This window comes from Pongo pygmaeus, chromosome 13, assembly GCF_028885625.2.
Source record: "Pongo pygmaeus isolate AG05252 chromosome 13, NHGRI_mPonPyg2-v2.0_pri, whole genome shotgun sequence".
NCBI lineage: Eukaryota > Metazoa > Chordata > Mammalia > Primates > Hominidae > Pongo > Pongo pygmaeus.
Window position 1 is genome coordinate 44,693,574 of NC_072386.2, and position 15,555 is coordinate 44,709,128.

The 15,555-nt window shown below is 37.4% G+C and overlaps 1 protein-coding gene and 1 long non-coding RNA gene across 2 annotated transcripts in view; one reads left to right on the top strand and one right to left on the bottom strand.

Annotated features, from left to right (window-relative positions):
• Positions 1-1,253: 1,253 nt before the first annotated feature.
• LURAP1L (leucine rich adaptor protein 1 like) overlaps positions 1,254-15,555 on the bottom strand; it is a 45,813-nt gene continuing 31,511 nt past the window's right edge. The window contains exon 2 of the mRNA XM_054502427.2: positions 1,254-1,991. Within this exon, the coding sequence (XP_054358402.1) occupies positions 1,617-1,991 (375 nt within the window). The 3' untranslated portion in view covers positions 1,254-1,616. The remainder of the gene's footprint in view (positions 1,992-15,555) is intronic.
• The window catches only part of LOC134737892 (uncharacterized), a 36,919-nt gene continuing 30,336 nt past the window's right edge, over positions 8,973-15,555 (top strand). Inside the window, exon 1 of the long non-coding RNA XR_010123294.1 lies at positions 8,973-9,070. This is a non-coding gene — a long non-coding RNA (uncharacterized LOC134737892). The remainder of the gene's footprint in view (positions 9,071-15,555) is intronic.

Below are 15,555 nucleotides of genomic sequence, written 5' to 3' on the forward strand. Positions count from 1 at the left end.
TATTTCATTATCTTCTGTTTGAAATTGGTTGGTTATATTTTTAATTTTTGTTATGAGCTTACATTTGCTTTCTCATTCCCATTTTATTATTTAACATCAATAATTACCAAAGAGGTTATTGAGTGTTACTGTTAGGAATAAGACAGATGCAAGTTTAAATCCTAGCTTTGACACTTACTGGGAGACTTCTCTCAGTGGCCTACCATCTATGTGCCTCAATTTCCTCAAACATAGGATGGTGACAATCCTCACATTATGAGATTGTTGCGATGAGGATTATATCAAGCAACTTATTGGAAAAGATCAGTGCAAAATATAAGCCCTGATATATTTTAATTAGAAATTGAATAATACATGCCTTGGAAATAAACAATAATAAATTCAACGTGTGTAGTAAATATATAATAACAAAGGAAATTTGGGTGAAACATTTCTCAGTTATAAGAAAGAAGATTTTTTGATTTGTATTATAGAGTGTTTAGTCCAGAAACATTTATCATTACAGAGAACAGCATGAAATCTTAATTAGATTCCCTCACTAGGAGTTATCAATATAAAAGAAATACAGAGGATTAATAACATTATATTTAAACTAAATGTCCACTGTCCATGTGAGTTAAATATTCCATTTCAGAAAACTTAGAGATTATTTATTTATACTAGGATGAATGTATATCATATTAGACTTCTTAAGTGAATAACAATTCTGCTTTAGGGAAGCAGTAGTAGGCTGCTGATATTAGGCTATCGGGATATTTATCTGTCTTTCTATCCATCTGCTTGTATGCATCTAAGTATTTATACATCCTATCAGAATCACAAAATACATACAAGTAAATGCCAACAAAATCTCAAAATGCAATTAAATTTAGGACACTTTTGCCTTGAATGGCTGCCTCCATACTTAATCTCAATTATTCTTTGAAATTTGGGAGAATAATACATTTTATTACACAAATAAACATAAGATTTGAGTTAGAATCACTGATGACAAAATGTTAATCCAAAGTACCAACACAAGGGAGAGTTGGTTGAACAGAATGTGCATAGTTGGGGACTTTCAGATGACTGTCATGTGGGCGTGTGTGACTAAGAGTATGGTTGATTATACACTAGAATGTTGTGGCCTAGAAATAATGCTTAATTTTGTTCCAAGCATTTTGTTCAACCTGATATGCAAACAGTAATATATCTCAATATCTTCTGGAAGATGAAACCTTAAGTCATTTAAGAACACAAGCAGCAACATTAACTGTTATCAGACTTTGGTTTATTGTAAAATTTAGCAAAGTTTTTCTTGTAATCCCTGACCCATTGCTCTGAAAACAAAAGCAAAAACGTAATTATTGCTTATTCTTTTCCCCCTACTTTGTGCTACTGTAAAAGAAGGGAGAAAATCAATGTAATAAATAAAAAATAGAGATGTAACAGAGAAAAATAAATCAGTTCAGATGAGAAGTATTAGGAGCAACAGAAATACCATTAAGCAGTTTCAAAATCGCTTCTTTTACAAAGGTCATCTTATTAAAATAAAAATCACACCAAAAATATAGCAGCGGGGAAGAAGGATAAATACAAGTTAATTGCACACCAGTCCCATGCAAAAAACTGTGTCACTAGCCAAAGCAGTAGTATTCAGAATCCAATTTAGGACGCTTGTGTAGTGCCTGTGAGTCCTCTATTAGGGAGCTGTCACTGAATTGGTCCAAGTCTGAAGGGGTCTGATGGCCTGGGACATCATCTGCCAACGTGTCCAGATAACTTCCCACAGAAATACCATCCAGCCCATCACTGCCATCGTGTAAGCTGTTGTAGCTGCCACGTAAGGAGGTGCTCTGACTCTCCAACAAACTGCACAGGCTGCCACTGAGGCTGCTGCCTCTGCTGGTAATGGTGGCCTTTTCTTCGATCATCCACTTGATGGACTCGATGCTCTCATTGATTACAAGCAACTGGCGCATGAGCCTGACGTCTGTGGCTCTGAGGTTAACCTATGGACAAAGAGAGAAGAAAGATATTCCAGTCATTTTACATTCTCGAAAGGCCTCAAATTCATTTGGGGACTGTCTGCTGCACTTCAGAATTTTAAATTCACAGAATAAAATACAAGTGGACTGGTTCTCAGGAACTTTTTGATAATTGCTGACTGATGGTAGGAGTTATAATAAAAAAACTCACTTCCTGCCAGATGCTTCAGGCTCCAAAAGACACAGTAAGACCCCTGCTGCATCCCTGACCCTAACCAAGTGGCCTAAACATATCATACTGAATGGCAGGTTCTCTACTACAAGATTTATTTTCTCTTTGGCCAGATTAAGTTTATTAATGTTTACGCTGGAGTATATATGTGGGTCCTGAGGGGTGGGGAGAAAAGGAAGGTGGAGAAATTAAGGAGTCATCCTCAGCATCATAGAAGCCTCTAAAAGCCTCTGATTATAGAGTGATAATGTGCCAAGCACCATCATAAAAGTTCAGCATTCATTAGCAATATCTAATAACACTGTATGACAGGTATTATTATTTTTGTCTTCATTTTACACATGAAGAAAGATAACTCTATAGAAAAGACTTAAGAGTACAAAAAAGGCCTGTATTCTTTAGGACTATATCAACATAGACAGTGCTGAATAATGCTTTTGCTTTTAAGAACCAAATTGCTCTAATATTCCCTGAATCCAAAGGATGGGTGATACACGAGGCTGATCCAATTTATGAGATGAAGTGTACAAATATTTCTGTAGATTTGACTATTTGTTTCAGATATATCAGGGGTACCCCAATCAAAAGTGGGATACCAGATGTTGGGAAGGTCTGAGAATTCCCTTATGTGCCTTCTAGGTGTGTGGTCCTTTTTTTTTTTTTTTTTTTTTTTTGGGACGGAGTCTCGCTCTGTCGCCCAGGCTGGAGTGCAGTGGTGGAATCTCGGCTCACTGCAAGCTCTGCCTCCTGAGTTCACGCCATTCTCCTGCCTCAGCCTTCCGAGTAGCTGGGACTACAGGCGCCCGCCACCACGCCCGGCTAATTTTTGTGTTTTTAGTAGAGACGGGCTTTCCCCATGTTGGCCAGGATGGTCTCAAACTCTTGATCTCGTGATCTGCCTGCCTCCGCCTCCCAAAGTGCCAGGATTACAGGCGTGAGCCACTGCTCCCGGCAGGTGTGTGGTCCTTCTGATAGCTCTGAGTTACTTCAGGGATATCTATCTCCACAGCCACAAAGCAGGGTCTCTTTGCAGGTCCCACAGCTTACTGTAAACATTTGCTAATATCAAGAGGTGGTGTTTGGGGAGGTGGTGCTGTAAGAACTCCCATGATTGTTCTGTTGGAACAGAAGAGATATGGCTCTTGAGTACAGAGCCTGGCAGGGCCATGTTTGGCCACTAGAGGTCCTAGTCACATTCTCTATGGTTTGTTTGCTTGTTTGTTTTTTGAGACAGAGTCTCACTCTATTGCCCAGGCTGGAATGCAGTGGCTCAATCTTGGCTCACTGCAACCTCCGCCTCCTGGGTTCAAATGATTCCCCTGCCTCAGCCTCCTGAGTAGCTGGGATTACAGGCACGCAACACCATGCCCAGCCAATTTTTAGTATTTTTAGTGGAGACGGGGTTTCACCATGCTGGCCAGGCTGGTCTTGAACTCCTGACCTCGTGATCTGCCCTCCTCAGCCTCCCAAAGTGCTGAGATTACAAGCGTGAGCCACCACGCCCAGCCTTCTCTATGGTTTAAAAACCGATTTCTGTCCCTCCAGTTGGGTTATTAACCCAAAAGTCAGGGTCATGCTAATTCTTTCTTTAGGATCCAGAGCTAATTCAGATTTATGTCAGTTTCTGGAATTATCAGACATTCATTCTTGGATGACTCAAACTGTAAGGAAGAAAAGAGCGAATTGTCCTCAAAAGTATTCATTAGTATTGTAAAAATATTTCTGTATGAGGAGTTAATCCATAACTGAAGAGGAACTTTGGATTGAGGGAACATGATGAACAAACATTAGGAGAGATGGAATTTCCATTAATAACTCCAAGAGATGCAAGATTGTACAGGTTTCGAAAGAATAAAAATATATCTATGAATACAAAAAACATAAAGTACAATTAAAATCCCTTAATTTTGCTGGAATATTGAAGTGACTTGAGTCACTTCATCTTCTCTGAATAAAGCACTAAAAATAAATTGCACAGGAAGTAACAAAGAAAATTACTTTTCACTGAGACGTTCATGAACAGAAGGATGTGAACTTAGCCTTGAGATGTCCCTCTGTTTGTTGGGGTGTCTCAATAACCTTGCAATGACTTTATGTTGAGGAAGGAGGCTTTCTGACAGTCTTTATGTTTAAATTCCTCCGCACACCCTATGAGCCAGGAAGACAATGGCCAAGTTACAAGTAATACAACAAATATTTATAAATCACCAACAATTTGCCTAGGTCCACTGAGCAGCCCAGAAAAATCAATATGAGTCAAATTTTTGCAAAATCATTCAGCAGGCATCTGTAGCTGATAAAACGTGCTGGCCCCTTATAAGCCATGGCAGAATATCAATCTGACCATTTCCCAATAGCCACCCAGATAAATCACGGCTGCATTTATTCACATCTCCACCCTCTCCCATGAAAATGTTCCAGCCCATTCCCAGCTCTGGGCATGCTCCTCCGTCATTCCCCATTCTTGAAAAACTTCACTCTCTTCCTCTCCAAATACTCCCCATTCTTCAAGTCATACTTCTCTCATCAAGCACTACTTGAGGGCTCCAGCCTCCTCTGCTGGCCTGCTTCACCACCACCATCCTGTTAGCTTATCTCCCAACATAGCTTAACTTTGTACTGTCATATACTGCCAATGATTGTCTTTTAGCAATTTCATCTAGGCTGTGACCTCCTTAAAGAAAGAAGCCATGTCTCACATTTCTTCCATATCTTAAGGTCTGTCCTAAGCATTGCTTGATTTTTGGAAATAGTCATAATTGGTTGATTTTGGGAAATAGCCATAATTTTAGGAACTGTGAAAGTTTAGCTCTTAAGACAGTAGTAATACACTTTCCTAACAACTATGCCACCAGGGGTTAAAACATACTTAGAATACATTTTTTGTCAGCAATTTTTGTCTGACTTACACAGTGGCTGCATCAAGTACAAGTTTTTCAGTTTTATTAAGAATAAGAAGAAAAGAGGAGTGGACTATGAAGTAACAAAAGCTTCCTTTGACCATGAAATGACTTATTTAAATAAGAAAATCTTTTTTTTTTTTTTTTTTACTGAAAGCAAAACATTCACAGGCCATTGAACCACTGTTGGGGAAAAAAACGACAAAAGCAAGTCAGTTAGAACGTGTTGATCTGGTTGATAATGATTATAGATTTAACTGTGTCTAACCCTGTGTCCTCCCTGGAGAGAGTAAACAGCTTCCCACCGTGGGAGCGCTGGGCACGTCAGTTCACACGCTGGCAGGTCCATTACCAGGAACTCCAGGCACAGAGAGTCCTGGGCTGGCCCAGCTGCTACATTCTGCTTTCTCCAAGCACCAAGGTGCGGTTATGCTACCGATGACCCTTGAAAGTATGAGCAATCCACCAAAGAACTAAATCACAATGACTCTTCTGTCTCTAGTAGCTGCCCCGCCTTTCCTCACTGTTATTCATTTCAGTCTTAATGAAGTCTAGCCATCAATTAAAAACAGAGTAGCCTTGCCCTTGCAGCATGAAACTGTGTGGTTCCTTCTACTGGAGTCTTATAAGGTCCCTCAACTTGACTCTGAGGATACTGAGAGTTGAGATCTCCTAAGGGTCTGAGTTTAAATGTCACCTCCTAGGAGAACCTGATTCCTGATCAATCATAATATGCAATACCCATGCCTAGATTAATATTACATTTCCATGTATGTTTCCTTCATAATATTTATGACTAGTTGAAATCATAATCTTTATAATGGATTTACTTATTATTTTCTCTTCCGCCCATGAGCATGGAAGCACCACAGAGTGCTTGGGTCTTGATCTTTCCTGGTCACCACTCTATGCCAAAACCTGAAAGAGTATCTCACACAAGTAGGTGCTAAATTAGTACCTGTCCAACACCTGAATAAGAAACTTTGCTTCAGATTGGATTATCTGTTGCAATCTTGGGTTTTGCTGTGGGTCAGTAATATGTGACTTGAGAGGGGAAAAAAAGTAGCTTCAGGAAAGAATATTTCAATATTGAAGCATTCCCAGCAGATAATCCCTTCTATTCCTTCTCCAGATTCAAACACTGAGTAACTGGTGTGAGGTTATTCCTAGCTTGAATTTACAGAATATGAGATAGTATCTCTAAAAGGAAGTGGACTTCAAGGTGTGAGTCACACTCCAAACATTATTCTATTTGTTCAGAGGTGATAACCGGTACTAGCACAGCATGGGTGTTCTGTAAACACTTGGCAAAATGAACTGAACAAAGGGAACAAACAACCAGGACGTGTACAAAAAAACAACAACAACAACAAAAATAAGGTTTAGACTGATCGGTCCAAAGGTCCAAAGAGATGTGGATGTCCTTTTCTCTTTTCCTCTTCACTTCCCCTCCTCTACTCTGGTCCTTACAGTTTATGTCATATGGTTCAGCTTCCTACTTAGTCTCTCAGGCTTCAGGATTATGATGTCACAGGTCTCTGTATTTTAGGGAGAATGCTGAGATTTCATGTCATTTTTTTGACAGGTGATGAACTGAGTCTATGGTAGAACTTGAAATGAGGAATCTTGAAGGAGAAAATATTCTTAACAGCAAACTTTCCCAGATATCTTTTTTTCTTCTAGAGTGCCATTTTAATACTGAAAGAATACAAAGGTTATGCATTGGCACAATGGAATCTAAGAAAAAAATGCAGTCGGATTTTTGGTTGCTAACCAAGTTGACTTCTTGGTGGTGTTGTATGAGGAATATGGTACCTTTGGGGAACTATTTGACCTTTGGGGAAAGTGGCTTGGCATACAGGACCTCAGTTTCCTTATACATGAAGAAAAATCAGGAGATTTCATTCCGAGCTGCAGTGAACCATGGGACTCAGTGAAGGTGGTAAAGTAGTTCTGTGAACAAAGACTTAATCTTACCCAATAAGAAGACTGAATTCAACTGAGGCATCCACCTAACATATCTGCTTTTCATACTGAGATTTCGTTTCAGATATTTAATAACGTCTTATAATGTTTCAGGCATTTAATGTTTAATTTAATAGGAAGAGTCTACAGATCAGATAATCTCAGGATTTCCTTCCATTTTGACATATTCTCTGATATTTTGCCATTCCTGTGGCCATTTGATTACAAAATTGTTTACGTTATGAGAAAATTATGCAGGCTATAGAGGAGACAGAAGAATCAATTCTGCTGCTCAATAACTCCAGCAAAAGATGTAGCTGGTAAAAACTCATGGCTAAGGCTAGAAGTTTCGGCTTGATGTTAATTTTAGGTACTTTAATCAGAAATTTTGTCATAATAATTTTTGCTCTCACCATTTGGGTTTGAATAAAAATCATTTTTGTATTCCACTCCAAGACAAACGTGCATATGATCTTTACTATGTCTATATATTAACTGAAATGTGCACATGAGCTGCTGAATGTATCTTCCAAATAGGGACATTTTTTGCCTTTCTAGAGCCTCGGATAGCATCATATACTCAGGTTTCTCATAAAGCCCTTCTCCATTATTGTTACCCTTTTATTTATGAATGTCAGCTAGTCAGATAAAAGCAGGCCACCTCCCAGTTATGCATTTGTATGGTAAAATCCACAATATTCAAGATGTAAATCCCAACCATCCTGCAAGCTGTAATATGAATTAGAAGGAAGAAGGACTTCTTTGCAAGTCCATAGTCACATACATTGAAGGAAGAAAGATTAGACTTGCTTTTTAATGTGTTGCTCTAACCCTACTTTCTCATTAGGAGAAACTAATCATCATTCTCTCTGATTTGTAGTTGGTGGAAGAGAGTTTAGTTCTGTCAAGGCCTCTTTTCTATCCACATTTATTTTATAATATATGTTTAAAAGTCTATATAAACTGAAGAGCTGTTGTAAAAGCACTTGGAGTATTGTTTTTCCAGCAATTTATTCCAGTTTGTTTGCTTGTTCCTTTGGCATAAGCTCCTTGTGTCCAAATTTGCCCTCTCTCCAAACTCAGGACATCCTCCATTTGATGATCACAGAAGATTTTCTGCCTACCCATCCTTGAAATTTCCAGCAGTGTTTTCAATATCTATACTTATAAATCACTCCTCTGTTTTCTCAGAAGATCCATAAAAATATTATCATCTTTTTGCAGTCTGAGAAGACACTGTACAACATTTCCACTCACTGTTTTTAGTTTGGAATGCTTCAGGTGAAAAGCCTACAATTATGCAAAAGTCAGTGCTGTTCCTTCCGCCAAAGCTTTCTTTCACTTTCTCAGTCAGTTCAAAATTTACAACAAAATTTGTTTCTAATTGGGCAACAGAGGATTCCCTTTTTATATCAGTCAGCTTTGTCTTCCTCCATTTTTGTTGTTTATATGTGGAACTGAACAATAACTAAAACAGTTCACTCTTTTCCCAGAACCTTGTAGAAGAGTAATTTCCCCAAGGACTAAATTACATACATAAAAATACTGTCATCAGCACAGTGGACTGATTGATGTTGTTTTGATAAAGTAGAAAGCTGTATCTGGTGTATTTGAAAGGAGCACATGTGACTCCCGTGAATCATAAGCATAAATTCCGGCCAACAGGCCTGCTTGTGAGATCTGTACAGTTCCTGCTGGTGAGTCATCTGATTGCCAAAGTAATGCATGCAGCTTTTCAGCACAATTTCATCAGATTCTAGGTCCAATTGATACTTAGATGCCTGTGATGTCAATTCCTCTTCCATAAACCAATAGAGTGAAAACTGTTTCCCTGAATATTTTCAACATGAATGTGCAAAGTGTAATTTAGGCTGATGCAATCGCTATAAATCACCTGAGCCGAGATTCATTTAGAATGATCTAATGAAAACATGGACTCCCATATTCACAGCAGAGAAGTTTTTCACATTGAACACAGACCAGAGAAGTGTTTCCACTAATTTATAGTAAGTACTGTGCATGTGTGTCTTTTCAGTTTAGAACTTAAAATATTATTTTCACATGGTAGACCAGGGCATGTTAATGTGCTCCTCTGTGATCTGTAGTGGCCACAATTACCTTGTGAGGGAAGGACACAGGGTAGTGTGCCAGTAAATGTTTAACAAGCAGCTTCCTGGGAAAAATAAACATGCACACACACACATGCATGCATATATACTACAAAATATAATACAAATTGTGCTGATATAGAAGATGTATAACACACACTTGACAGATACTAATAAAATATACAGCACTTTTTATTGTCAATTCCATATAACCAACTGATTTCAGAGAATGTTTTATTCATTCTTGCTGAACTCTTGTATGTATAGCAAACTATGGACGCAGTTGGAACAAAATGTCACAAATACAGTTAATCTCAATTGAGAATTCATTCCTCAATAATTGTTATTGTTACACCTGATATGTGATCCATTGTTAAATTATTTTTCACTTAGTGAAAAATACATTAATTAAACTGAAATTTGTGTCAGCCTCAGCATGGGTTATGTTGGAATTTTACTGGTTCATCAATGATGTGAGCAATTTCTTCACTGAGTTGAATAACGGTTTTCAAATACATGGAGAATATTTCCTTTTTTTAGCACTATTGGAAATGTAATAACTAGAGACATGCCACACATTTCAATTTGAATCTGCAGTATTAACATTTTCTCTATCACTTTCTTAAGTCTAGACAATCAATAAAATAAAAATCAAGTTCCGCTTTATAGTGTTTTTAAATTTCTGTAGCATAAATACTCCTATATGGCCAACTTGAATCTATCAATAGAATGGCCTTAAACATAAACATGGGATTGATAAGAGATACCTGGTACTGCAGCATATACAGTATTTTCACCCCAAGAATACAACAGATGTTTTAAATAACCTCAAAAAATCATGAAAGTAAAATGTAGTAAAATAATTAGGATGCCATGAATTTTGAGTATTTATTACCTTTGTTTTAAATTATAGGTTTATATAAATACTTGTAGGTTTATATAAATACTTTAGATTTTAATAATGTCTGTGATTGGCAACTAGTTCACAAAACTCCTGAAAATTTAACAAAAAGCTCACACATCTCAGTAGATATTGGCTTCAGTATACCATTGAGAAGGTACGGAATGAAGGCTTTACTTAATTGATTGCATTTTGTAATAAGCAGATTAGAGACTTGCATTTTACCCCTTAGGGATTTTATTTTTCTAGGCATAATTAAAATCTGAATGTAATCTTATCTTTTGCATTGAATAAAATTTGAGATAGATGTAAAATATTTATACCAAAGTTTTTAGTGTCTTTTGTGGAAAGATTTCAAATACTGAATATAAATGACTCAGCATTGTTGAGACATGAAGTATACTGAAAAAGGGAATAAGCCAGGTATCTAAACTCAGTTGAACATTTATGCTTTTGTATTAAAATAATTTTTGATGGCTATATTTCTAAAATAAGAGGCCACTGTTATAAACAGTAGGCTTTATAATGCAGAGTTGTTCAGCAATGCATTTAAAGATTGTTGAGGAGATAGTACTGTAATCTCTATTTTTACATGATTCCTGACATTTTTTCTACTCAAATGCTTTATCTTCTCTTTTAGTAATTTCTTGATACTATAATTAAATCTATTTGCCATGGATCTTATGCCCCATATTTCTTCTTCATTCTCCCAATTCTATTTCCTATCTGCTATGTGCAGCCCAGTAGTGCTTTAGTAAACTTACTTTGTAAAATTTTTTGTAGGGGAGAACTGACTTGAAAAGAAAAGTGATCTCTGTATTTCTTACAAAGGCAATAGAGAATGAGTAAAAATAAGTGAGGAAGCAATCTCTGCAACAGAATAAAATGGATGGGCCCTGCTCCTAGAGCAGAGATCTTCAACCTTGAATGTACCTATGGATCAAATCTTGTTAAAATTTAAATTTTGCTCACCAGTTTTATGATTCTGTACTTCTGACAAGCTCCCAGTTTTTACCAATTGTGGTAGGCAGTCTCAAAGATATCTCCCAATAACCACTCACTTCTGGTATCTACATCCTTATGTAGTTCCCTATCCTGGTATCGGATGGGCCTATTGACTTATTTCTAAATAATAGACTATGGCAAAAATGATGGGATGTCATTTCTGAGAAAAGGTTACAAAAAGATTGTGGCTTCTGCCTTGGGCACACTCTCTCACATGCTTGCTCTGAATGAAGCCATCTACCATGCTGTGAACTGCCCCTTGTGAGATGCATAAAGTAAGGAATTAAGATCTCTGGACAACAGCTAGCAAGGACATAGACCTGTCGACTGCTACTGGCCATGTGATTGAGCTGGGAAGTGGACCCTCCCTGGATCGAGCCTTGAGATGACTGCAGCCTCATCAAGGCACCTTGATGGCAGATTCGTGAGAGACCCCGATCCAGGGGCCTTCACTTAATCTGTGCCCAGACTCCCTAATACAGAACTGTGAGATAATACATGTTTGCTGTTTTAAGTTGTTAAGATTTGGAATATTTGTTATGCAGCTTGAATAACTAATACACCAATGCTGTTGGTATATAGACCACACTTTAGCAAGGTCCTAGAGATCTTTCCATTTGTGGATAATTTTGTTGCTAGATGCTGAATCACTGTCTGTGGAATGATACTTTACCAGTACATTGCTTTGTAGTTTGAATAAAAGGAACAAATAGAGTAAGTAGTTAAATATTTGTTAACTAAAACAAAAAATGTTCAAGGAAACTGAAGGTCATTATTGAAAGAGCCATTCGCATCTACCGGAGGACAGCTTTTCTTTCCCCTAAGAGAAATTGATTTCTTACCCTGAAGGAGAAATGACAGATGATTTATGTTTGATAATTAATGACAAAAATGATGCTTTCAACATATTTCACTTATAAATTATATCCCCTATAATCTGAGGGTCATGAAAGTAGGGTATACATTGATAAGATAATAGACTAAACTTAGATAATAACATTCAGATATAATTTAAAGAGTTTAAAATGCAGTGAGATTAACTAAACTGAAACTACTAAATTTTCAATATTGACAACTTTATTAAGTTGCAGTCTTGCTTTTCAGAATTCCTCATTTAATTTCAAAATGTGCTTTGAGTTGGCCTCAGTAGGAGAAAAAGAGGAGGTGATTAGGATGATAATAAAAGTCACTTACGTTAATTGAGTTTCCTTCTAGGAGTTAATTCTTTTTCATAGGTTAACATTTTTTTTATAAAAGACCTGTACAATGGCCCTTTGCATAGGAAATATAATGAAGGCTCAGATATTTTACTGCAAATATTTATTTCCACCTGCTAATGATAATTTGGTAATATTTGAAATACTTTATGATGCTTAAGATCAATTTTGTTTTGTTTTGTTTTTCACGTGGTGTCTAAACACTGACTAAATATTTTCATTCGGAAACTTTTGGGTGGGACTCTCCAGATGGGAGAGTTTCACTAGCTCTAAGTGGTGATCTGAAGAGCATCCAGTAAGAGACACCTGACATATTCCAACATTCACTGATAATACATTAACTTTCCAATCTAGTGATTTATTCATTCTCAGCTTTTTAAAATGGCTTTAGGAATATTAATAATAGTATCTGCCATTTAGCAAATGCTTCCTATGTACTGTGTACTTAGCTAGATGCCTTAAATATTAATTTATCTAATAAATACAGTGCCATTCTTAAAACAAATCGATGAATAAGCTGATTATTATTCTCATTATGGTTCCAGTCTGATATGTGAAGGGCTAAGAAGTCATCACTCCCATCTTCATAACAAGAAAAACAGCTGAACAAACTGGAAATCAACAACTATTCTTAGGTTCATCAGAAAATTGAGGTCATTGGCTAAATTGCAGCCCTGGAAGACCAACACATGGATACAGAGAATCATAGCTTAACAGGAACAGAAAACTGGAAGCAGAAGGCCTTAGCTTTCTATAGGAACACTAACTGTAATTGGTGAATTGCTGGAAGGTTAGTGTGGACTAGCTTGTGAGTTAAAAAATCCAAAGGGGCCCAGTCTCAGGGGCACCCCGCACTTTCATGAGTTTTACCTCCAGGAACCCTACCAGATTCTCAATATCCCCTGTGCTTCTGGCAGGGAGAGGAAAGCTCTGAAATACATCCAGATCTCTCTGATCTCCTTAAAAAAGCTTGTCCCTAAGGGAACCTATTTTACCAGAACCTAACAGACTGGAGTTTTACCAAAGCCTGATCAACAAAATATCCAACTCAGGCTCACTAAAAGACTGAGACCTAATTATGGACAGCAGAACACTTCCTCTTCTCCCACACCTTGCGACCACATCAATAAGGCTACTGTATAATAACAGGCGATTACAGCAAAAAGAACTGCAGGCCTCTGACCGTATTTAAAGGTGTCAAAGGAAACCCAAAGACAATAGAGTAGATGAAAGCAAGGATACTAGAGGAAATTTTAGTCTCTGACACTATAGCTACAGCAAATAGTAAGCAGAATCTAACTCCTGGTCACATAAATATAAAACCTTGCACTAAAGGCCTATCTATCACAGTTCTTTTTATATCATATCCAGCCTTCAACAAAGAATTACAAGCCGCTCTAAAAGGCAAAAACAAAGTCTGAAGAGACAAAGCAAGCATCAGAACCAGACTCAAGTGTGGCACCGATTTGGGAACTATCAGACAAGGAATTTAAAACAACTGTGATTAATATGCTAATGGTTCTAATGGAAAAAGTGGACAGTGCAAGAACAAGTGAGTAATAAAAGCAGAGAGATGAAAGTGCAAAGAAGGAAACAAAAGAAAATGCAAGAAATCAAAAACACTGTAACATAAATAATGCCTTTGATGGGTTCATAAGTAGATTGGACATAGTTGAGGAAGGAATCAGTGAGCTTAAAGATGTGTCCATAGAAACTCCCCAAACTGAAATGCAAAAAGAAAAAAGAAATAAAAAGTCAGAACAGAATATCTAGGAATTGTGGGCTATTAGAAAAGGTATATGATACAGTTTAGATGTTCTGCCCCCTCCAAATTTCATGTTGAAATGTGATCCCCAATGCTAGAGGTGGGGCCTGGCGGGAGGTGTTTGGGTCAGGGGGCAGATGCATCAGGGGTGGCTTAGTACCCTCCTCATGATAATGAATGAGTTATCATTCTACGTTCATGTGAGTCCTGGTTGTTTAAAAGAATGTGGCATCTTGTCACTTTCCCTCTCTCAGCATGTGATATGCTAGCTGCCCTTTCCTTCTGCCATGATTGTAAGCTTCCTGAGGACCTAACCAGAAGTACATAGAAAATATGTACAAATATGATCGCTATTAATCCAACTATATCAATCGCTTTAAATGTGAATAGCCTAAATACATCAATTAAAAGACAAAGACTGTCAAAGTGGATAAACAAACAAGACCCAATTATATCTTGTCTACTAGAAACCCACCTTAAATATAAAGTCACAGAGAGATTAATTTCATTATGCAGGTGAAGGAAAATGAGACTCAGAGGACTAAGGCATCATATTCTTGCAGATTTTAAGTGGCAGAGCCAGAATCAGACTGAAGTTTAGTTAACTACATAGTCTCTAGTCTCTCCTTCAAACTGTGCTGCCTGGAAAGGGTCTTTATATTCCATGCTGTGAGAAACAGATGATCTCTTCCAAAGCTTACTCGTAATACATCAGATTACCCTGGCCAATTCTCTTTTTCAGTCTCATTTTATTTATTTATTTATTTATTTAGTTAGTTAGTTAGTTAGTTAGTTAGTTAGTTTTTGAGATGGAGTCTCGCTCTGTCGCCCAGGCTGGAGTGCAGTGGCACGATCTCGGCTCACTGCAAGCTCCGCCTCCCGGGTTGACGCCATTCTCCTACTTCAGCTCCGGAGTAGCTGGGACTACGGGCACCTGCCACCACGGCCGGCTAATATATATATACATATATTTATTTATTTTTTTTAGTAGAGACAGGGTTTCACCGTGTTAGCCAAGATGGTTTAGTCTCATTTTTAAAAGACTTTAGTTGTTCAGAAGAGTAGAGTGATATAGTTGAATAGTGGCAAAAGAACTAATTGAGGGGCAAAAAACCCTTATTGAGAGACTGTACGTACATGACACTCTCCTAGAACCTGGTAGAGCATAGAGACGACACTGTCACCTTTTTTTCTAGGTCTGCTAGAAAAAATAAATAAATAAATTAGTATAATCCACTTTTACCAAAAATTTTCAAAATTTTCAAAATTCCTTGAGAATATCTATAGACTTCTAAAAGTAAAACATAAAATTGTTTTAGACAATTATCCAACATTTGAAAATAAAGCAAAGTTTGAATGTCTCTTCCATGATAAAATGGAGCATAGCCCAACAGGCCATCAAAGCGTTATTTAATTATCTATGCAGTTATAGTTTTGGGTGACCTACTATTTACTACTGAATTGACCCAGCATTATGAAGCTGTAAATTAACTTG